The following is a 24,460-nucleotide window of genomic DNA, read 5'->3' as shown; positions in this document are numbered from 1 at the left end:
TTCTTCACAACACAATGTTAGGTCTGGCTTTTTCTACCTACACACAGGGAAACTTCACAGCCAGGATGCTGTTCCAGAGTAGGATCACTGTGTGCACATCTCTGTAGGCACGACTGTAATGTGCTGATGTTGGGCATTGCCCTAATGCTGTGTAGGTTTGTGCAGGGGCAGTGGTGAGTCTTTGGCGAGACAGGATAAATCAGAAATCCCTGTCTTCCACTGGTGCCTAATCCTGGCTTGACAGGTTGGTGGCTGGAGTTTGTTTCACTTGTTTTTTAAGTTGGAGAATTGCAAGGCTGCTTAAAGTCAGGTCACCATTTCCAGGTTGTGTGAAGACAGGGAACAGTGCAGCGTCTCTCAGCTTTGCAAATACTTTTTTCTAGTTTTGGTACTCTGCCTTTAGATTATCAAACAAACTGTGCTGGTTGAATGGGAAGCATCCTCCAGTATTTCTTACACAGTATTTTCAATGTAGCTGCTCTGTGTCTAATTAGAAAACCTCCCTTTCAAAAGTAACACCATGTACAGAAAACAAATATAATAATATGGGGTCTTTTTTCAAACATCTAAATTTAGCTTTCTGTAACCTTGTTCCCTCTGTCCACCTCCCTCTTTAAATAAAAACACAGGTCCTTGCAGGATTGCTTTTGCTCTTGGCAATACCCCTAGGGAATTTTTACTCTTCTATCAAACAGTGGTTTCTAGGAGGCTGTTTAGCAATTGATCATGAGGATCACAGGTATCACATTGCATAGCATTTATCCCATGGTGAAAAGATCTATTCCCAAAGTGCCCATCCATGTCCATAGACAGCCTTGTCATCCTGCCTGCCTCATCACCTCATGAGAAAGACCCGCATTGCTCTCCAATGCAGAGAGAAATACCCAGGGGAATTCCTGTAACATTACAATCTTCCTGTTTCTGGAAGCCTGTACTCCACATTCAGGTTTGTGCCTTGGCACAGCAGAAGTGCATGTGTGGGATGGGGAGAAAGGAGGAGCAATGAGGCCTCTGTGGTCCCTGAGCCAAGTCTGGGTCTGACTCCAGCCATCCTTTAGTGAAGCTGTCATGTTGCTCTGACCAACAGCAGCCCCTGGGACACTGTCAGCAAGTGGGCACAGCTGGACCAGATGTGCCACTGCTGTGAGTCTCTTTTCTAGCACCAGCTGTGGCTCATCTTGAACAAGGCATATGGTTAATGGTGCTACACTAACCCTGTCCTGCTGAAACTTCCCTTTCATGCAGCCAAGCATGAAACCTGAGCAGCCAGTGGCAGGGAGCAGCCAGGGGCTGAACTCTCCATCACAGCCTGCTCCTGATCAAGTGAGGAGTGAAAGCAGAACATTGTCCAGCGGGACTGGTGGCCAGAGGTGGGGAGAAGGAGGACAAGACTTAAAAGGACAGAAGCCATTTCACTTGCTGAATGATATAAAAAAGCAATTTGAGAAGCAAAACTGAGAATTGGTCTCACAATAAGAGTTCTGGGTTACTCAAAGAGAGACCATCAGTCTGGGCCAAGTCATTCCATGTTCCGTATTAATCTCGCCTTGCAGCAACCTATTTTTAATCCATTATTTAAGCTATGTTCACCCTTTCTATTCCCCTAACACTGAGTCTGCAATCTAGCACTTAACAGGGTAGGAAAGAATTGCCATTTTGCTCCAAAATGCTGTGTTTTCCTTCCTAAGGGGGAAAAGAAAGTCTCAGACAGGAGAAGAGGGTATGAGGAAACTTGATTCAGTGGCACCAGCAGTCTAAACACACAAGATAAATAAAACAGTGGGGAAGTGGAAATGTGGTCAAAGTCACAGCATTCAATTGGTGGTAGTCCCTGGTCACTAGATTGCAAGATTTTTGATAAATTGAAAGGAATTTTCTGTTCGTCTGAAGGGAGAACTTTACACGCCTTCTTTTGAGGCTGTTTGATCTTCAGGAAATAATTCTAGGTTTATTGGGCTGAAGCGTATCAGCTGTAAGTCCAATGTATTGTGTGGTTAAAACACTTATGCAAGAAAAAAGAGCCATTCTTGTCCTTGCTCATATAAAAGAGTTTTGGAGCTCAGACTGGAAGTGGGACAGCAAAGGGCTCACCCCAGCTGGTGCTCAGGCAGTACTGGAGTCACAGAAAGGATACAGTCCACTTGACAGATGCTTTGCTTAGAAATACCTTTATTTTATAAAGCCACAGTTTGTTCTGTAAAGTTTTACCACACTTATAAAAAAGGGTCTGACAATTCTGAGGGACAAAAGAAAAGCTGAAAACATTTCTTGAAGTTCAGGGTTACACAAAGGTTATATTTATAATATATATATATTTATTTATAATTTGGAGACGGTAGAGATGAAACTGCAGGCCAGGGGCAGCTGAGGGGTCATATTTCAGAGACTTGCTCGTGTCCCACGAACAGCGTTTCCTGGCAGAAGGGGTTCACCAGGACCATCCCGCTGTCCCGGTAGTCGCCGTTGGCCGGGGAGCGCGGCTCCGACAGGTGGTCCTGGGGAAAAACAAAGAGGCACATTGAGCACTTCAGCCTCCACAGGCACTCAGGGCACTCCTCCCAGTCCCCCAAAGGTGCCTGAATGTGGTGGGCTGTGACTCTGGAGAGCTGGGTTTGGTGAGATGGCTTTTCCCTTTGTCAGGCAGGAGGAGCTGTGAGTGAAAGGTTCCTCTGAGGATCTGCTGATTCTTTCTGGGGACCCAGAAGTCAGCTGCACCACACTTCCAATCCCTTTGGAACTTTCACATTTCTTTAATTTCCTTTTTTTTTTTTTCCCCACTTTATTGACTCATTGCAAGTGTTTCCTGTCTCTCAGCTGGGCTTGACTCCTCAAAGGTGCATTTTCAACTTATTTTTTAAGGTTAGAAAGCCACACATAGGGGTCCAAGCCACCCAAGCATGCACCAGTTCAGTCATATTCTGATCAGGTTTAAATGACTCAGCTTTTGAAGACCACCCTGTATGTGAACAGGCCTGACATTTGATTCTGGGCAAGCCAGACCAGGTCCTGCCTTAGCTTGAGCAACATGATTGCCAGCAGGGTGAGGTTAATGACGTGACTGTGACTGTCTAATCACATCTCAGAGGCTCCTTTCTAAACTTTTTTTTTTAAATTTAGTTACATGAGTTAGTCAGCTAGCTGATCTGAAAATCATTTTAACATAAACTCAGACTCTCCACTGTTTCTAGGTTTTAATTATCTTTGACATGAACTGAATTATTCTCTGTCTCTGAGGCCAGGGAATAGATTTCTGTCAGTAGGATCACCTGCTCATGTGTGAATAATCCCACCAAACCAGTCAGACCCCATAAGTAAAGACTGAGTGCACACTACACCACCACATCCCCCCCATACTGATGTTCTGATTACTTCTGTAGTGGGAACACTCATTCCCTGAACTGGTATTTGAGAAGGTACAGGCAGCTTCTGAGACATAAATGTACACAATTTCTTTGTTTTACTAACTCCCACCAGCCTCCTTTCTTTTATGCTGAGACTGACTGTCAGTAATGAGCCACGAGAGCCAAAGGGCTCTCCTTAAGCCACCATGGCATGGCTTGACATTGGCTGTAGGTTCACAAGGAAGAGAAACCCAGGAACAAATTCACCAAGAAGTGGTTAACACCCATCACCACGCAGCAATTTGGAACACATCTGCAGTGGCTGGGAATAGGATGGCAATCCAGTTTTGCTGAGATGTTTATCCCATCTAATACATGTGTAGGAGGGTGTCCTTCCCTGAAAGCTGTTCCCCTGAACGTGCGTAGGGATTTCAAGGCTTTATTAATATGACTTCCTCTCCCCTCTTCCCTGCATGGCTTCAGTTCCAGTTTTCAGACACCAGCTCTGCAAGTGAGGTACCTCTGAAGTCTCCAGTGACTGGATCTCTCTTGGTAACTCTACAGCATGCCTGTTGAAGTAGTCCATGGTAATAGCATTATTCCAATAGCTCAGGTTGTTCTCTGGGTTAGATGTCTTCTTCTTCCTTCTCATGCAGCAGACTGTCAGCAGAACTGCTGTTAATAGAAACATGCCAAAAATCTGGTTATTTCCTTGCAATAAGGACTCATCAGTACCATGGATTTGTACTTTATGTTACCTAAGGAGAGGGCTGGTGACCTGCATTCATATGCTTCAGTCTCAGTCAGTCCCAGCTCTCTGCTAGCAAACCCTACACAATTATGTCAGAATCTGGGCCAAGCAGATGAGGCTTTGGGCTTGGCAGAATATGCAGTTTTTGCTTTCTTATTGATGTGAGTGTATAGTCTTCAAGATGTGGCTGCCTGATTAATGAAAAGCTTTGTTGTTGTAACTGATGGCAATTCAATACCCAAGAAGGAATTTATAGACCCTCTAGGAGAGAGGGCATTCCTCAGGGACTAAGATGCTTCTGTGGGGATCTTTTCTGCATCTGGTGTGTTCAGAGGCTGCAGAGATGCGCCCATTGGCAAGTGGGCAGTGAGAGATACCCGTCCTATTTCAAACAGCAAATTCATAAATGCCACAGCTTCAACACCAAAAGCTTCTGTCCTGAAGTGCCACTGATCCCTGCCTCTGTTGCCTGCCGTTTGTAACTTGGATTTTGGTTTGTGACCACGCTCCAACACATCAGCAACCAGCCAGAGGAACAGATGGGCTCCTGAGTAGGATGAGAGAGGGGTAAGGTGGTGTGGAGATCCCCTGTGGCACCGGTCTCACACACCTTACCCTTCCAGGATAGTGTTCATGCCAGAGCTGGGGTTTTCCTGCCTGTCTCCAGCAGCTGTGGAATCTACTGATAAGGGTAACCTGTTCCCCTACACTTGCCTGGGCATTGGGTGATGTCTGAGAGTGTTATTTTTTCCTTGCCTTCAGAACTCACTTAAGCTTTTACAATCTGAAATATCCAAACTTAAAGCAGAGCAGCTAGGCAAGACAAATTGACCAGCAAGTGAAACTCCTCATGTTCAGGAGGAGTCTGTCTGGTCCCAGGGCCACAGGAATTCCCAGGCCCCAAAAATGCCCAGGTAATTCTCTCCCAGCAGGCAGCTGAACACAAAGCTGGCTGAGTGTTATTTTCTGGAATTGCTTTCAGTTTATCCATTTCTGTTGCCATTCAGATGGGTAATCTTGGCTACTTTAGGAGAGACAGGCAAAGCCACAGCAGGAGACTTACTGCTCCCACCAGCCCAGGCTCAGGCATGTGCTGGGGTGTGTGCAAGGGTTCGCTCAGAGCTGTGATGTGTGAGCTCTGTCTGCTCCCCTTACACCTGTGGAATTCATCAACATGTACATGTACTTGCTTTGATTTGTACCTGTGAAATAGGAAATGCTCTGCTGTAAATTCCCTCTATCATTTCTAAATCCCTCATGGTAGAAGAGGAGAGAGAAAATATTCATGAAGCAGAAAAATATATTATTTCCTCAGCTACAGGTATAATTATGTATTAGAATGATAACTCAGAGGAAAGAACAGACTGCAGAGAGATCATTGCTGCTATGTGTTTTAACAAACATTGCAGCTACCCATGTGCCATGGATCTCAGTCCTTATCCCATCTACCACAGAAAAATGGCAACACAAAAGTGCAAGGCTAGAGCTCTATTAAAAAAAAAAAAAAAAAAAGGGAATAAACTACTAAGAATAATAATAAAAAAAATTTAAAAATCAATGTCTTTCAGTTCAGGCAGTTCTGTCACTAACAACTTCATTTGCTGACAGCCCAATAGTCTAAATCCTGCTGCTGCACCTCATGGTGGGGGTGCAGAACCCCCTCAGAACTGCTCTCCCTGCCTGGGGAAATGCCTCTCCTCCTGAAGGGCTGCACCTTTTATCCCTACTTTGGCTGCTGCCCTCTCCATGTCCCAGCCCAGCCTGCAGGCTTGGGCAGATTAGAAAGTGATGCAGGACCTGCATTTAGCCCTCACCACTGCTGGTGAGAGCAAACAGTCCGTGGAGCTTTTCAGTATCCAGCAACAAGAGATCCATCCCTAAGGCACAGAGCATTTCTGAAGGATGTGAGAGCCCCAGTAAAGTCAACTCTGTGCAAAGTTTTTTTTGAAAGCCTGAGGTTTTACAGCTTATAAAATATTGTGGTTGCTGACAGAGAACTATCAGATTTGGGGTTTAGGGGCTGGAAAGCCAGTGACACTGAGTTGAGAGAGATCCCAGTTTCTTCCAGCAGGAAATGGCCTTGCCATGTGTAGATACATACAGCAAAAATTCTCCCTCTCTTAATTACACTCTTGGCCTCCAACTGTGGTGCACACACAAGAAAATGGATGGAAGAGCATGGAAAATGGGTTCCTGAGCTTCCACAAATATGTATTTCAGCAGAAGGATGTCTACCTAAGCTGCCCCAATTCAAAGCAGAAGAGACCTCATTTGAGAGGGTGAGTGAGGACAGCAGGGCTGGAATGGAGCTGGTCCCTCTTCATCTTATATTGACTGCCCTTTTCACAGAATCATAAGTTGGAAAAGACCTTAAGGAAAGTTGAGTCCAACCATTAACTTAACACTGCCAGATCCACCACTAAGTGACAGCACTAAGTGCCACATCTACCACATAACATGCGATATTTGGGGCATATTTTAGTGAAATTAATGTAGCCAACACAGGACCTCCCACTTCCAGAACACTAGGGTACCGCTTTTATATTCCTAGATATCCTTTTGTTCCCATAATTAGAATTACATGTATTACAGAAAAACTCTTCCAGACAGACAACTCTGATGTCCAGGGAGGCCATATCAGGTGGATGAAATACACAGAGGGCAGAGATGGTTTGGAAGGCACAAATGGCAGAAATGACAACAACAGAGCTGAAGAGAGAATTAGCAGCTGCACCACCCTGTTCATCTATCCTGGTATATTGTGTGGTTAACTCTTCCCTGGTTTTCAAACAATCCTCTGGTTGCTTTCTGTGAGTCAGAAAATCTCAGCTAACTTCCCTTTGCCTGCTCAGTGTTCAAGTCGACAGTGAGTGCCACGAGGAGGACATGTCAGTGTTGTCCCTGTGTCAGCCTGAAGTCCCTTGTACAGAGACTGTGACAATGTTAGGAATTATCAGGGGTCTCCGGAAGTTCAGAGATTCTGGAAGCATTTCTAACACATGTCTTTTCACATGTTAAGGGGCTGAGCTGCTGAGGAGTTCCAGCTCTGACACTGGACATTCTTTGGCATAGGGCAAGTTACATCTGCATTATCTGCCCCTCCACCTGTGACATAAAACATCCCATGAATGGGAGAAACAAGATTCTCACAGATTTACAAGTTTCTAGGCTGGTGGGAAGATGTCCATCACCTACTGTCACCCATCTAGCACCTGCACACCAGGAGACTTTCACCTGTTACCTTTAACATAACCTGTATTTAAGATAAAGCACATCTCATAGGAAAATACTCAGCTTTATTTAAGGATACAGAGTGACCAGATGTCCATCCTATTCCCACAAATTTTGTTTCAATGTTTATTTCCATTGTAGGGACATGCTTACACTACTCTTGTTTAAGTACTTTCACCTTCAACCATCACTTCCTCCATGTTCTTTTGCCTTTTTTATTAAAAACTTCCACTATGCTGTCAGAAATCTCTCCTATATATGTAAGCTTCAGCCTCTTTTTGTGCTACATCATGGCACAAGTGGAACTTGTTGCATTTCTCCACTCCTGAGTAATTCCATGTCTCTTTTCTAATCTCTAGGTTTTTTTTTTTTTTCAAATATAACCCACTATGATTATTTACCACATCCAATCCAGCTTCATTAATGCAGTGTAACGAGATCATACCAATTCCCTACAGTTTTCTGACAGTCTTTCCCTTCAACTCACTAAAATATTTTACCAGTCTTACACAGCTGCATGCTCCCTTCCCCCACTTTCCAGCCCCCACACAAAACACAGTGTTAACAGACCTGAAATTGTAAGCACTTAAAAATCATGCAATATTCAGGGCGAAGGATCTTCATTTACTTCTTCCTATGCCTGCAGATCACAACATAAACTAAGTTTAAAGAACACTTCTCTTAATGACTAAAAATGCTTTTTATTTATTTTTTTCTATTTCCCTGGTTTCCTATATGTAGCAGCACATACTTGGCTGTGATAAAGGTATCAGGATGGATTTGGTTATTGACTGCATCTGGAGACAGGAGTCACTCCAGCTCAGCCTGAGTTCACACCTGGGGATCAGGCTCAGGGCTTGGGATCTCTCTCACTTCAGACTGGAAAGCAGGCACAGGTTTTGTGATGGAGAAGGTGAGTGAGGTAATTTTGGAAAGCATTCCAGTGCATGAAATGTGAGCTAAGCGAGGTTGGGCCCAAGGCAATTCTTCACATATTCTCTGAGTTCTGCTGATGCCTGTGCTGAGAGGCTCAGCCTTCCTCTCATGTTCTCCTGTGTCAGCAGAACTGACTGGATAAATTGACTCCTGTGCATCTGATTTGCAAGTTCCTGTTCTCCCACATTTTATTGTGTCATCCTGTAGTTCCAGTGACGCAAGAACCAGGAGCCCAAGGACTGGAACAGTGAGTTTTAAAATGAGCTCATATTGTTCTTGTTCTGCATTGCAGAGAGAGGCACCTACACATGTACAACAGAACGTGCACAAAAATGTTCAAGGCTGCCTGAAGGACACTGCAAACCCAGCTCAAACTGTGGCATGAAGAAAATAATGACATCACTGTTGTATATGATTTTGCTTTTCTGGGAAAGGGAATGATACAGAATCCTTCGTTTTTGCAGCCCTCCCATGGAATTAGCAACATTACTGTCATTATTTATACCATGAAACTGAGCTGCCAAAAGGTGAAATGATTTCCCTAGGTTCATGCAGCAGACATGGCTTGTGCATTCCTACTCAAAGCATCATTCTTCTAGCTAGCAGTTTCAGGGATTTCAGTGGGACTCAGAAATCTGTGCATCTGTACAGAAGTATTAATTGTAAGGGTGGGAGGCTAAATCCCAGCTCTTTTTTAAGCAGGGGAGTTCTTGAGGCACAGATCTCCAGGCGTGTGTTCCAGCCCCTCAGCTGTGCCACAGCACAGCTGGTGGGACCTGCCAGTCCCCAGTGGGGCTCAGATGTCAGGGCACAGTGCTGCTGAACAAACACTCTGCTGCTTCCTGCCCTTTGGTGCAAATCCCCACAGCAGGGATGGGCCAGCAAGGAAACCCCAGCAGGGTCTGTCCTCTGTGAGGGGAAGTGCTGCATCCCAAGCACTTCCTCCAGTGGGGCTGAGGAGCCAAAGGCTCCTGTGGTTGCTCTCTAGCAAGTCACTTCCCCTGCTATAGAAGCTCAAATGCCCAGAGGTTTTCATGTATCAGGTGCCTGTCACTAGATGTGTGACAGCAAGCAGTGACAGCAAGCAGTGTGTTGGGGTCAGAGAGGGACAGAGACATCTTTGCAGTATCGTGATATGTTTTCCCTTCCAAGGACTTTTGGGTAGCACAAGCTGTGCCCAGAAGCCCTCCAAAGAAAGCTTTTCCAGCCTCCTTGTAACTCCTCACACAGAGGAGAGATTATATGGGAAGACACAAGGGCTTCTGGCAGAGGAGAGATGCTCTGGTTGCTGCACATCTCTTCAAAGGCTCTGGGAAACAGGAGGTCAGCGAGCTGGCTCGGCTCCGGGCACCCCTCATTAGCAGGACAAGGGAGCTGAGTTAATTGGATTCCTGCAGCTCTGCACCCTCATGCACAGGCTCGGGGTTGCCTCTCCTCACCTCTTTCCCTGTTTTTCCAGGGTGTGTGGCTAACTTCCCTGCCTTGAGGCTGTCTCTCTGCCTGGTGCTGAAGGTGCCAGCCTGAGCGCAGAGCCACCAGCCCACAGCTGTAAGGGGTCCTCAGTGACTTCCCCTGCGGCTTGATCTCTCCTAAGGCAGCTCAGCTATTTCACAGCACAGGATTGTGCCTCTATAGCCTTTCAGCATCCCAAGGCGGGAGCACGACATTATTTTTTTTCTCAATCCTACAACAACCCAGCGAGCCTCTCTTGGAAAACTTCTTCGCTGTTTGAAGATGAAATGAACCCCAAATATCTGCTCCTCATCCTTCTCCCGGCATCAGCCCGCCGTATGCCAGAGGAGAGGAGCGTGTGCCAGCGCGGGCCGGCTGTCCCCGCCTGTGCCCGGGAGGTGGCGACAGTCCCCTTCGCGCCGCGCTCACAGCACAGCGTCCCTCCGGCGTGCGGCGCGCTTTAGACAGCCAGACGTCGGGATGGAATCGATTTTCTAGATCTAAAGCCAGATCACCCCCAAAAATACCATTTAAATGCCTGCCTGCCGTTCGTTTCAGCTCTGAAATACATCCCAGGATCCCCGGATTTTAAAAGGGGAGTCCCAATGAAGGCCATCCTCAGGAATCTGGTCTTGAGAGCAGGACTTAAATACCTGAATTATTTAAGCACTCAGTTGTATTAGAGCTCACTCAGTTGTATTAGAGCTGATACAGATAACTTTCAAAACAGCATTTAACTTTTTTTTTTTTATGTAGCTTATGAATAAGGCAGTCACATGAACATATGGCACGAATGAAAACAAGAAAAGTGCTAACACCTCTATTTAATGAACAGTGGGTTAGCACTCCTGCTATCAAACTTCTCATTATTACTATTGTTATTGTTACTGTTATTCAGCTCATATATGGCACTCTGCACACACAGACCAGTTTACCCACTGGCTATACATGCTTGTGTTTTATGGTTTTACACTTCTTATTTTGTATTTAGATGTTTTCTATCCAGCTCAGCTTTTTTTCTGGATATTGGCCCAAAACATAATTCTTGGAAGAATTTATTTGATCCTTTAGTTCTACTGATGGACAGACAAGGCATAGTTCATCAAATCATCAAATATTGATGCTTCCAACCACATGATTGCTAAGTGCCAGTTTCTCCTCCCCATCTTGCCCAGAAATGTACGTACAAATTCTGCTTTGCTTTCTCTTTGAAGCATCTTTTAGCCTTTAAGCTTTGTTCTCACTTGTGGTTTTAACCACGTTGGCAGTAGCAGAATTGATGGTCCCAGAGGTGTGACTCTAACAAATATGCTGACCCAATCCAATAATTTGCAGCTGCTGAAAGGATTAGTATGGTCCCCTCATTAGTATGGCTGCACTCCTGCACCCTCATCCTTTCTGGGTCTCATGCTCATCTGACTCTGTGGGGAGCTGATTTAGCTCACTGGGTGAACAGAAAGTACCAATGAGCAAAGTGAATATTTTTTGGCCACTTTAACAATCTGAAAGTGTCTTGGGGAGGTGAAAAGTCAGGCCCAGGCAGAAGAAGAGGGGCAGGATCAGGTGCCTGCACATCAGAAAGAGCAGGAGAGAGCAGCACTGTCCTGTTTGGCTGGAGTAAGCTGTGTGTGAGACTGGCTCAGGTAGGTCATCTAGCCTTGTCCTCAGTACAGCTCACAGCTGTACATTACAGCATTAATACTCAGTGTTGTTGGCTACTACCCCTTCACATATCCTCAGGCAGCAAAGGCTGGGAAAAGTTTGGTTTTGTTTCACTCCAGACAGTTCAGAATAATCACACCCCATGACAGCGAGAATATATTGTCCCACCAAGCTGATACAACCCAGCTAGGCACAGGACATCCTGGCAAGCACTCATAAGCTTGCTCATAATTTCCCATGTGTTTTTTGTAATTGAATCAAACAACAAGACCCTGAGCCAGCTCTGGAAACCCAACCTGCCCTGGTCCTGCAGGTGGCTGACTCCAGGTGTCTGAAGGCCAAGGTTTCTTTCTCTTCCCTTGGCAACTGTAAATTGGAATTAAAATTGAGGAAACCAGTACTTTGGTTATCAGATTTTAAAATCAGATAGCTCATGCACTACCTGCAATAAAATATTTTATTGCACTGGAAAACAGGTGTTTCCTGAATAATTAATCATTACAGATGTTATTAATCCTTTGGGTTAGCAGTGGGCTTTCTAACTCCAATTTCAGGGCAGCAAATACTAGTTCCTAGATAAAAGAATTGCTGTCTAAAAGAATCACTGTCTTTGATCAAGTTTTTGATCATTGTCTTAAACACTTTGGAGTAAAGCTGCCTTATATTCTAGAGTTGTTCAGGCTAGTGTTACACCCTCAAGTGGAGAGTTACCCCATAAGATTTTTAATGGCAATAGAGTGAGGATGCTTTGAATGTAACATTTTAGTCCTGCATTTTGAAGTTGAACACTTTGGTGAGTGAATGTGATGCCTGTACATCTCATCCATGCCAAGCTGACCTGCTTCTGTTATGTATCCAGCTAGTCCTTGAATTGTGGGCCGAAATCTGAATATTAAGGAAAGAGAAAGCAAAATAAAGTGCCAATTAACTTACAACATGAGGATATAGGGACGCTGATAGCCAGAATGATCCAGGCAATGTCCATCTTGCTGAGACAGATGGTTGCTCTGTGCTGGGGTTTGTCGCCCTCGGTGACATGGGAGATGTTTCCTTGCACACCTGGTTTCCAGGTCCCGGCAGGAACCAGTCTGTTCAGGAAGTTCCCGGTGGCGGTGGAGCCAGCTGTGGAGGTGGGGCTGGACAACCTGGTGGCAGGCACTGAGGAGAGAGCACTGCCTGGTGACGTGGAATTGGTCACCGTGCCGTGCTGCGTCGGAGTCAGTCCCTCGGCATCTCCCGCTGCCGAGGATGAGATGCTGATGTCAAAACTGGTCTGAACCGAGTGACCAGCTGCTGCTGTAGCAGATCCAGAGCCAGCAAACACAGGGACATTTGTACTGAGATTCAAGGTTACCCAAGAGTTGTTTTTGCTCAGCATATCCCACATGCCATAGTGGGTGGGTTTAAAAGGCACCGACACTGCTTCAGGATCAGTTGATGGTCCAGCAGTTGTGGTGGCAAAATCTGCCTCCTGCACTGCTACCTCGGTCCCATCCCCTTGCTCTGCTTCCCTAAGGCTTCCCGAGGAGTTGCGGTGGGGAGAAGGGTCTGAGTGTGTAGTTCTTGCCAGCCCCATTCCATTTGGATCGCTGGATGCTGTGGTCTGGGACTGAAACGGGTGATCTGTGAAAGGGCTCCTCAGGGTAGGGAAGGGAGAGTGCAGGGTTGTCTTTAGGTAAGGCTCTGTCGACTCTGAGAAGTTGCCTTTGAAAACCTGGAATATTTTCCCCTTGGGGCGAGACTGTCCTGAGTACAAAGCACTCTGGTTGTACAAATGGTAAGTTTCCTTCTCACCGATGCGAGGGCCACTCTCTCGCTCCTGCCCGGTGGAAGGGCCTTTCTCCACCAGGCTGATGGGGTGGGACATGGCTTGAGCAGACGTGGGAAGGGGCTCTGCTGTGGGGTGGTCTTTGTGGTGAGGTGTTGTTCCCATGGCTGTGACAGTTGTAGTGTTCATCGGGAAGCCCTGAGAGGAGGAGACAGTGGGAGACAGTACCTGAACAGAAAACACCAGCTCTTCTGTCAGTGCCAAGATCAGTAGAACACCTGAGGAAAAAACACAAAAAGAAGGTGAGATACTGGGGAGGAAGGGGTTGATGTGGACAGCATGGCTTGTGTGTCTGGCAGGAAGGAATACCTTCCATGTTCTGCAGAAGGACAGAAGAGTTAGCATCCAGCTTTGTCTGGTTCTCTGTGAAAGTAGGAAGAAAAAGAAATCTGCAGGAGCTGTTGGTGACCCCATGGTCATGAGAGCGATGAGAAAGATTACAGGGAATTTCTGTTGCAAGAAAAGAGAGGACCTTGCAGTATTGACTCATGTGAAGCTTTAAAATGCCATAGGCAGATGATTTCCCTGTAGAAGCTAAAAAGCATCCTACATTTCAGGGGCAGAAACAACAGACGTCCTCATTTTCATCGTGGCCAGGAGGTGTCCAGATGAATGTCCATATCATTATAGGAAACCTTAGTCTGCTCACTCCTTTGGCCGCAAAATCCTAAATTTGGCTGCCTCCAGTTTTGGCTGCCATTAAGCAATCTGTTTTTTGAAAGAGCAGCTGCTTAGGCCTTGCTGAAAATTAGGTCAAGAAGGGATGTCTGATGAGAGGGCTACCTGGGTTATTATACATGCTGTGCTTTACTTAGTGACTTCGGAAAATCTAGTCACTCCAAATGTCAAAAACTAACAAGAAAACACAGCTATCCCACCCATTTCAAAAAACATTGTGATTATTGTGATCTAAGACAACTGCCCTTCGCACCCATAACCAAAGTTTGGTTGTAACATGTTCTCTGCTCACATGTGCTGTGGAGTCGAATTGTGTGCATTTTGCCTCCCACCTCCCTCAGTGCTGCATATAATTTCATGAGGCGCCAGATCCACACTGCTGGGAACATCAATTCTTTCATTTATTCCTAGTTCAGATAATGGAGGTGGGCAGCTGCAGTAGCATAAGCCTCCCTGGGATGCAGGGCTAATACGCCCTGAGTTAGTGTGACCTGCAGGGACCACATCAATCACATGTCACCATTTCCATATGTTGAAGCTGTCGAGTGTAATGTGGATCTCTGCCCACCAGGAAGCACATGGAATAAATCCATTTTGCACAGTCCACTGAGCATCATCAGATGGCACCATTAGCACTGTGCTAGGGTGGATTTCAACCAGCAGCGTTGAGGTGAAAAATGTTGTCATAGTCTTAACAAATCAGGGAGATGAGTTCGCCAAAACTGCAGGACTCCAAACTGGGTGATGATCAACTTCCAGCCAGGACTATGGAATGCCTTCCTGCCCCCTGCTCTACCCTTCCTAGTTGGCCAGCTTTCTCCATGAGCCTGGTTATGCCATTTAGTTCTACAGTCTTTGGGAGTGTCTGTTATGGGCCAAAGGAAGACAGGGACTTGGGAAAATGAAAGAAGATCTCTGATTAGGAGTCTGCTGGCCTTGATTCTGTTTCATGTTGAGCAAATGCAAAGGTGATGAAATGAGTTTATTCTGAATCCTAAATATCATTCACACCCATGCATGATCATTGCAACACATGCAGCAAAAACTCACCAAAGGAGCAGTATCTGTTCCTCTTACCCAGCTAAATGTTCTACTGCGATCACTACCCATCATTTCTGAACCAGAGAAGCACAGAGCTCTGCAATCAAAAAAATTCAGCTCATCTTGCCCCCAGCAGACTCCTGTTACTTGGAAGAGTATCCAGAAGATGAAAACACTGACTAAATAACATGGTGAGAGCCAATTACAAGTAGTACACTTTCCACTGCTTGATGCTAAAATTAGCTTTCTTTTTTTTTAACTTCTGGAATAAATATCTCTGCCAAATAAACCATCATCTGGGATACTGCTTCCCAGTTCCTAGCCAGCCACAGACAATATGCTCTTAGCAGAGCACCTATCCAAATTAAAACCCATTAATTCTCTACACTGAGATGCAACCAGGAGAGCAGATCGGGCTGTACTCATGGAGCATCACTCTTGGAAATAAAAGGCAGGAGTTATCCTCACATATTTGGCAGTGCTTATTCTGAGGTCAAGGTCAAAGCAGATATTCTAGTGTCCATATGGCTAATATTTCATGCCAAGACAAGTTGCTGCCACAGAACAAATTCAAAGAGGAAAGGATGACGATTTACTTTGGATTTGGTGTGTGGAGATAATGGTACAGGAAACTTTGAGCCTGCTGTTCTGAGCACACAAGATAAAGTACATTGGCAGATATTATGAGATACTAGATTATGATGATTGTAATGACGATTAAAATTTTTGGATGTTCTTTGTGTGTTCTTTCTTCTCTCACACCTCACACACACAAAACCCCCAACACCATTGGATCAATGTTTTTGTCCAGGATATTCCTGAAAGAATAAAGAACTTGTCAGCTCTTCTACATATCATGCCCTGGGGTTAGAAACCCTGATTTTTGCTGAAAACCCACCTAATACCCATCTCCACATCTTGAAATACTGATAAATCTGAGGCTTGCCCCTATAAACATTTATAGTCTCTCTGGGGCAGCAGAGAGTCTCTCTGTTGTGGTAGCAGGTCACCACACATCAGGCATGGGAAACCAGATGCATTTAGCTCATACCTTTAGGTGGCTTGTAAAGTATGAATAAATATTTATAGGAAATAATACATCAGTAATTTATCTGACAATAAACAATAACTCCCATGACATTTGGCCATCCCAGGTTGTGGCAGTCAGGTTTTACTCATCTGCCACTCTTGCTTTAAAAGCCGCTGCAGAGCCACTGTGGCCCTAAAAGCTGTAACTTTTTAGGACATTTTTTTCTGCTGGTTGGATGGCCCACAGTAATTCCTTCAGTAACCACCAGAGCTAATGTGTACCCCTAACTACTGGAAAAATATTCAGCTTAGCAGATAATTGTAAAAATAGCCAGTGCTGTATATTTAGAGAGGAACAGCTGATGATAAGGACTTCACAGTGGGTTTTGTTGGCCCTGCTAAGTAGAATTAATTTGCTGGAAAGCAAAAGTAAAGCTGGAAATGGTATTTTTAGATGCTCTGCATCATCACCCAAGCATGCTCTGTCTGGATTTGCAGTGATTGCCTAGAGCTCCCACTTACTTTTCTATCATTAAGGACAGGCAAAGTCTTACAAAGTGGGGTTCTTACTGAATTCCCTGATACTGGACTGCCCTTATTGGCAACTTTGACTTAAGCCTGAGAAAATGATATTCTAAATTTCTGTACTCAGGCACAGGAGGCATTTGTCCCAGAAATGGACTTTTCCAGCACCTGTGACATTCCTTCCTTTTTGTCCCTCTGTCTGTGCTTCACAAATGCACCCATACTAAGTGGAGCACCCTGGTGGGTACAATGCCAGCTGTCCCCTGGTGCTTCAGCTTACCTTCAATTCTCCTACCAGTGAAAGGAAGCCTTCTGGCTGCTATCAAGTTCTCCTTGCCAAACTTTGATATTCCACGTGAGATAGCAAATGTTCAAAGTGCAGTTCTTCAGTCTTTGCATTCATTTTGGCTGCCTAAAGCTCTTGGAGCTGATTTTACTTAGAGTATGAGCCCTTTGGAGTAAGGACTGTAAGTCCTTATGATCTGCTGGCACAACAGTAATACAGACTGATGCAAGCACATTATAGCAAATAATAATATTTTCAAAGGTCAGCTCACGCCATTAACTTTTTTCATAAGGGGCTGTTTCTAAGGTACAGGAGCACAAGGTCAGAACAGACCAAACTGGTTTGTGTTTTAAATGATTTGTGTCAAATTCATGCTTTTGGAACCTTATTTTATGGCTACATTAAATCCATTCAACCCTAATAAGAAGGCTGATTGACCTGACATCTCTGTGGTGTGAACTGTGGTCTTGCCTCGTGCACAGTGCACCAGGAAGGGCATATTAGGTACAAAATGAATTAACTCAAGGATGAAATGCAGCAGAGTGACAGCAGAAGGTACACAGAGGGTGTGGATGTGCATTTAGCCATAAAAACTTCCTGACAACACGGTGCAATGGTTCAAATCTCCACAGGATCCTCTGCAGTGCTTCTCCCCACTGTACACTCACATGAGGAGCCTGGAAATGGTGTGTATAGTTGTGTATATGAAGGAAATGAAGGAATTCCTTTACAGCAATGTTTTAAAAGACTATGGTTTACGTCTTCAATGAGTCTCAGAAAAGTCTGGGGTTAGGAGTATTTCACTTCCTAGACTATGAAATCCTCAGGGTTCTACCACTTGGAAACTTCCTTGTGACGCTTTTATTTGCACACAAGTGACAGAACTGTGACCCTCCTTAACAGAAAAAATAAGCAATTCAGGCCTCAGCAGCTTGTGTTTGTTTTATCTCCGGGCTTTGGGGCGCTCCATGAGGAGCCAGTGGCCTGGCCCAGGACAGCATTAGAAGGTTTTTTCACTCAGGAGTTAACGCTGCCTGGTGCTGCACGGGACCCTTCATGGGCACTTTGAGAACAGCCTTTCTGCATGACATGGCAGAGCAGGCATGTGGCTGTCGAGTCAGCTCATGCGTTCAGCCTCCCTGGGGCACCCCCTTTAAACAGCACAAACTTATGTAACTCCTGTTCTAAAGCCTGTGGAAAGGCTCCCAATGACTTTAGTGAGCTTTGGATCGAGTCCTAATTGCCAGAGATACAGTGGAAACTTTTGAGCTGCACATTTACATTTTCTACAGCAAATGAAAATGCACAACGAGTTCAGTCTGGTGTTTGACCCCTTCTGGCCTCTCCTGCTACCTCGGACCTTGCAGCAAGACAAACAGCGCCTGCCTAAGCAGTAGTTGGCAAACATTTTTGCTCTAGGAAGTCAGGAAGAGCTTTTTGTGCAGAGACCTACTGCTGGACTCATTATTTCAGACTGCCGTGGGCAAGGAAAGCAACGGGAGCTGTCCTACAAAGGAGCCATTATCTACAGACCAGGGCTTGGGTGCACATGGCCACAGTGAGGGAGGCTGAAGCTTCTCTGTGCTCCTGTCTTGACTAAGTAACAGCGAGAGAAGATTGTGCAAACCCTCTTCAAACAGCAACAACAACAACAAAAGCTTTTTTGCAACAAAAGCTTTCTTCTCGACATTAATAACTTCTCATGTGTGCCTCAACAAGCCTAAAATGTTATAGGGAGCAAAATGAATCTTTAATAGGTGGAAACTGTGTACAAAGTGTGTATTATTACTTCTGTTACGGTCATTTCTTTGTGGTCTGTCTAAGCAATACGATTTGCACTCACAATAAAGCAGCCTTTGTACAAACAAAGAGTTAAGCAAATTTAATCTCTGTGATTGGTTGCAGAACTGAGGGGAAAAAAAGTAGGTTACTCTGCATAGAAAATTTCTCTTCTCTGAAAGTCTATCTGTCATGCCAGAAATCCCAGATATTAACTTACAAGTTATTATCTGTTTTCCCTGGTATTAGATGAGTGATCAACCTGAAATTCAGCACCCAAGCATTTGGTAAAACGCAGGGAATGAGACACACAGAGTAACAGCTCTATTTACAGTAACATTAAACAGCATCAGCAGAAGCTCTGGAAATCACATGTACAAACACAAATTAAGCAGCTCTTGCTGACACTCCCTGTGCAACAACAGTAACAGCAGTTACGGTTTTCATGTGGCAAGAAGTTATGGTCCTTTAAAGATACAAAAACATTGCAGACCACTATTACTGCTTTAAAATGCACTTACACCACAGACTCTGAGAGAGTGAGCCTGTGAATCAAAATTAATTTCTGGCCCTCCAGAGAGTTAAACAATAGGTGCTACAAAAAGAAGAGTGTCGTGTAGTCACAAAGCAAGCAGTTCCTAATTCATTCTAACACTGCACTAGAGACTCACAGAGACTACAGGAATAGGTGCTTTAGAAATTATTTAGATCCCCTACTCAGCTAAATACATACAGATATTGGAGCTGTTCAAGCTTGTGAAAAGGCTTACTGACAATCAGGGCAACAGTAATCACTGAGAAGGGGGGAAATAAAAAGAAAGAGCCTGACTCTAGCTGCTCGTTCAAGGTAAGCACTTACCTGAAAATATCATTTGGACTTGTCAGCAGACATCCTCACCTGCTCACATCACAAGGATTTGGAAGCTTCATCTCTCAGTGGAAAAAGGAAAAATACATCTCTCTAATGAGGCAGTTGCACGCAGGAGTTGCTGTTATTGTTGGAAGTGGTTTGAAGGAATGAGGACAGGGACAGCCCCGGCAGGCGTGTCTTGCAGGCTGTGCAGCAAGAGGGCTCACTCCTTTATGGAGCACCTCTGCAACTGCAAGGCAAGATCACTCACTGAGCCATCCCCTCTCTGCCAGCACATCCAAGGGCTGCTTGGTATTCCAGCTTGGTTTCCCATCAACTCCAGATACAGTTTGTCTGACACGAGCCTATTCAGATGCCAGAGGATTGCTGGCAGTTCTTGTTTTCTGGGAACAAAACAGCAACAAGCAGCCCAGCTGCATGCCCTTGTGAGGCTGTTCAGTCCCTATTCCAAGGCAGAGTGCCCTCCCTCCAGAGCAGTGCTTAGCTTTTTGTGTGTGGATAGATTTTACAGATCTGTCTCCTGCTTCTGCACCTCCACCAGACTTTCCACTTATTCAATTATCTCTAATGATATTAATATTCCTGTCAGAGGAAAATACAGGGAATGAAATAGTGATCACTCTCTCTCCTTCTCCTTCCCTGGCATCAAAATGCTCACTCTGTATTTTATTTCTTCACTCCTCAGTGGTGAATGGGCAATTCTCATAACCATAAAGAATTTCACAGATCCTGTGACTACTGAACTCATAATCCTGCCTCCCTTCTTCCATTTCTTCTATTTTATTTTTTTTAGTTTCTCTCTGTCTCTTTGGCACAGCTGGCTGTCCGGAAAAACATGCTGCCCAGAGAGCACAAAAAGTGTCCTGGGCAGCAAAATACCAATCCCTCAAAAGGCACAGGAAAATATTAAGAGAGCAACAAGTTGGGGGCTTCTTGAGAGTTTTGACTCAGAGTTCCTGCAGCACCCAAGGGTGCTGCAATAGCCCAAGCAGTGTGTTACATGGGCTCCTCACAAAACAAATCCCTAATACTCTGCTAAAGAGAAAAGCCAGTTCTTTCTTCTCTCTTACCATACCAGGTGAGAACATCCTAATTTTTTTCCAGGCCTTGGAAATAAGTATGTTGCCACCAGACTTCTTTCTTGATGCTGTGGCCAAATCTGTAAGAAGTGGTGTTGTGACAGTAGATTTGAGATGTGGCAGCACTCGCAGCTATGGGGACACTGACAGTGATGCCAGTGCTGATTTTTGGGGACAAAAGTCCCTATCAGGAGAGTAGGCAGGTGCATATATCACAAGCATATTTCACCCACAGTTACACAAGCTCTGTCTTCACAGGTCTGATAATTTCATTAATTATGTGGAAAAACAGAGTACAAATAATAATCTTAGGTTTTGCATTTCTGTGTTTTTGTGATGATGCTCCTTTTCTCCCTGCCATTTGCAGTTCACTTTTCGCCCTTACTGTTTCCAGTCTGAAGGTTTTTCTAAATAAAGATATTTAGTGCCTTATAAAAAAGAAAAGGTCCTTAAAAATATCAGCTTGTTTAGCAGTTTCTAGAACTCGTGGCTGATTAAGAGCTTGCTGTTGAAACAATGATTTAGCACAAAGCTGCAGCTGGCTAACAAGAGAACCACGCCACGTATTTTAACCTTTACTGGGGGATTTGCCACATCTGTAAGTAGTAATTCACCACAGATTTCTTCCCTGACTGCTGTCATGGATGGAAATGTACAATTCAAAACTGCAAAGACTGTTGTTTGGAATTTCAGATGAAAACTCTTCATAAGGACAGAGGCTCAGTGCATTCCCTGCACCTGGAACAAGCCAAAAATATTTTTAAAAGCACATGAACATTCTTTGGTCTGACAGCTCCCCCCTCACACAAAGCTTGTCCAGCCCCAGCTTTGCAAATGCACATCCCTTCCTCCCCAGCCTTGACTTGGCAGCAGTTTTTGTTGGCAGGATGCTGTTGCCAAGGGAGACAGAAAGGATGTGCAGCTGGCTTTTCTTTCACCTGCACTTAGTGCTGCTGATCCTATTTATGTTACTGCAGAACCTTTGGCTTCTAAGAGACCTACCATCAATGTCACTGGACCTTTTGAAGAGTTTTGACAATGACACAAATAGCTGTGGCCTCTGATGAACAGCTTAAAATAGGACCTTGCCAAAGAGAGGAGGTAGTTGGTGTCACTGATGCTAACTCAAGCCAGGGTGTCTATTTCCCAAGCACTGATAAGAAAGGGAATAGGAGGATTCGAAGCCATCCTAAAAAGATTTCTGAAAGCTCCCCAAACAGTGAGTAACTTCACATATGTAAAAGTTATGTGCTTGGTCGAAGGTGGCTCTGGCAGGCAATTCACTCCATCCAGAGGCTGGCTAGTACCTCAGAGAGGCACCTCTCCTGCATTAGAAAAAGAGGTCACATTGAGGATGATGAGTTTTAACTTGATCCTTCATCCTTCAGGTGATGAAAACTAGATGAGAGAAATCCCACCTCATATCCCTCTACCTATTTTGACTGCATCATTATAAAGCAAACCATAAAGGGATAAATAGAAGTGATGTTTGAAAAGGTGAAATGAAGCCCCTGTAGATACTTTCCATGAGATGAAATCCCACTGCTTTGGACATTCAGAACCAGCTTTTACAGAACACCAAGTGAACAACAAGCTCTAGAGAGCAACACAACATTGGCATAAAGAGTGGACTAGAACAGGGCCTGACAGCTTTTACATGGTGATGCATTAGGAAGCATTTTTCTTTCACATATTAGAGTGTAAGCGGGCAAACACTAATTCAGCTGAAACTAGAGCTGCTGCCTCCCAAAGAAACAGCACACTACAGATCAGCTGCTCCTGGCCCCTGCAAGGCAAGATGTCTGGTGCCTGCTGAACTGGAAAGTGGTGGGTAGCATGAGGAAGTAGGAGCCACTTCTTCATGCATAAACCTTTTTCCAAAACCACACAGCTCTTGTGCCTGCTGCACACCCTTCAAAATCCTTCCACTTGCTGTTGGAGGCAACCAAGTCCAAGGCATTTGATTCCAGCACCAGATGATATATCTTTTCCAAAACTAATTTCTTCAGGACTAAACCTCCAGCTCTAAGTAATTTACACTGACTTATCTATCAATCAAGGATGCTTTTTCTGGACTCAAGTTACTCTTTCATTACAGCACAGTAATTTCAACTTGTCTTTTCGAAGGAAACATTTAAAGGAAAAGACCCTGTCTATCTATCTTCTATCCACCCTATGTTTATTTTTCCTACTCTCTCCTGATTTCAAATATTGTAACACACTGTATGACAACTGGTGAGGCAGAGCAGAGCACCCCACTTGTGTATACTCTGCTTTGACAGCGCAGACCTTCTTCTCCTCTGCCTGCAAAAGCTGTGCTTAAATTCTCCAGGTGCAGGTACAGAAACCGTGATATTGCAGCCAGGAGGAAGGCTGTAGTAATGCACAGGCTGACTACCTCCTATAAACCCTGAAGGTATTTCTGTCATTTCATCTGCTCACTGAAAGTAATTTGGATGATTTATTACTTATGCCCCCCTTCAAACACATTATTACTTCCAAGTGCCTGGTTATCCTTGTGCTTGATCTCCAATGAGAGCTGGTAATGAGGAGCTTGCACTGATTTGTTATATGAGCAGGTAAGACAAAATTAGAAAGTAATTACTATATTTACCTGCAGGAAAGCTTTATTCTGATTTTTTTGACCATTTTCAGTTGAAGGAAAAGGGACACTGCCTCGGAGTGAGTAAATGGGCAGGGGACGGGAGGATTGGGCAAATTATTTATAGTCCCAGGTTATCGTCTGGGCAGGTGAAAAGCAAACCAGGTCAGGATCAAGGGAGTCAGCATTTCTGGTATGGGGGACTGGGGACTGGTTTGGGGATACAAAAGGTCAGATGTAAATGGAAATTACTCCCAAGATGGACTTGGCATATAATAGGGAGTGAACGTTTCCATGTCCAGATTTTCTCCTGTGAGAACAGCACAAGGATGTAAGGTTGCACATAAATCAGCCAGAAGGGCTGTAATGTGCTGTTTTTATTATCTGATTTTATTATCTACTGGATTATGCAGGCTAGCAAGGCCTCTGGAGTGGATGTAAGGTTGCTAGGGAAAGAAGTGAGCTCTTACTTTTCATTTCTACATGTCCTTCCTACAGACTAGAGACAGCTTTCCTTTGGCTTCTGGGACAAAAATTTGTATTACCTCTTTGCAGTCTTGAATTGAACCTGGCTTCAGCTACAGCTGATTTCAGAATAATCTAGATGTTCATCATGGTCCATCCACACTAAGCTACAGGGATGCTCTGTGAGCTACTCTCCAAGGAGCTCTGCTTGTGGCTGGAGGGGTCAGCAAAACCCCTGCACAGCAAAACACCAGAGGTGCATGCCTGGAACTCCAGAATGTCAGAGGAGCATGTTGCATTAGGACATACAAAGATAAAAGGGGAAGATCAAATTCCCTTCTTGAGAACATCAGCTGCTGGCTGCAGAGATGAAGAATGGGGGTTTTGCTCCATTAGGTGAATTGCAAGATTGCACAGGTATTGAGATATGGATTTTTTGCCATGCTTTGGAGCTGGGTATTGGTCTGGAAGGAATGATGGTTCAAGCTGGTGTAGTAAATTGTATGTACTTATAAGTAAGGTCACAGCAGGAGCTGGATATAATTTCTGCTAATGAGAGCAGGACTCCACTGCTTGTATTTCACTCAGTATTATTGCTTCTGAATTTGATTCAAGAGGTGGAGATACTCAATATCATACACAAGGAACAGAAGGGTGAGATGACACAATGACACAAAGTATTTGATTAGTCAGGGGATGAGTAATGTAAATGGAAATACATGTGAAGTTAGGAAGAGGATCGCACTTTATAAAAATCTGCTCTATCAATTCTGCAGTTCATTCACTTTACAATTTGTATTTGCAATTCAGCATGAATGCAGTTACACAACAAAGTAAAATGTTTCACTTCTCTGTGTGGATGGCCTCTTTTTACATCCTCATTTGCATTAAAAAGAAATAAAAG

At 44.6% G+C, this 24,460-nt stretch overlaps 1 protein-coding gene across 7 annotated transcripts in view; it reads right to left on the bottom strand.

The window, feature by feature from the left end:
* Positions 1 to 2,141: 2,141 nt before the first annotated feature.
* The window catches only part of TMEM108 (transmembrane protein 108), a 161,742-nt gene continuing 139,423 nt past the window's right edge, over positions 2,142 to 24,460 (bottom strand). For 6 of the 7 annotated variants that reach the window (XM_005481012.4, XM_026799487.2, XM_014274914.3 and 3 more), the window contains 3 exons: positions 12,307 to 13,419; positions 3,862 to 4,016; positions 2,142 to 2,495 (listed from right to left, as the gene is read on the bottom strand). In XM_005481012.4, coding sequence (XP_005481069.1) covers positions 2,373 to 2,495; positions 3,862 to 4,016; positions 12,307 to 13,419 — 1,391 coding nt within the window. In that variant the 3' untranslated portion in view covers positions 2,142 to 2,372. Of the gene's footprint in view, positions 2,496 to 3,861; positions 4,017 to 12,306; positions 13,420 to 19,398; positions 19,834 to 24,460 lie in introns of those variants that run through there. The other variant, XM_005481013.4, reaches the window with a different exon arrangement.

Source organism: Zonotrichia albicollis, chromosome 1, assembly GCF_047830755.1.
Source record: "Zonotrichia albicollis isolate bZonAlb1 chromosome 1, bZonAlb1.hap1, whole genome shotgun sequence".
Lineage (NCBI taxonomy): Eukaryota > Metazoa > Chordata > Aves > Passeriformes > Passerellidae > Zonotrichia > Zonotrichia albicollis.
Note: the sequence above shows the minus strand (reverse complement) of the source record. Positions and strands in the feature narration are given on the sequence as shown.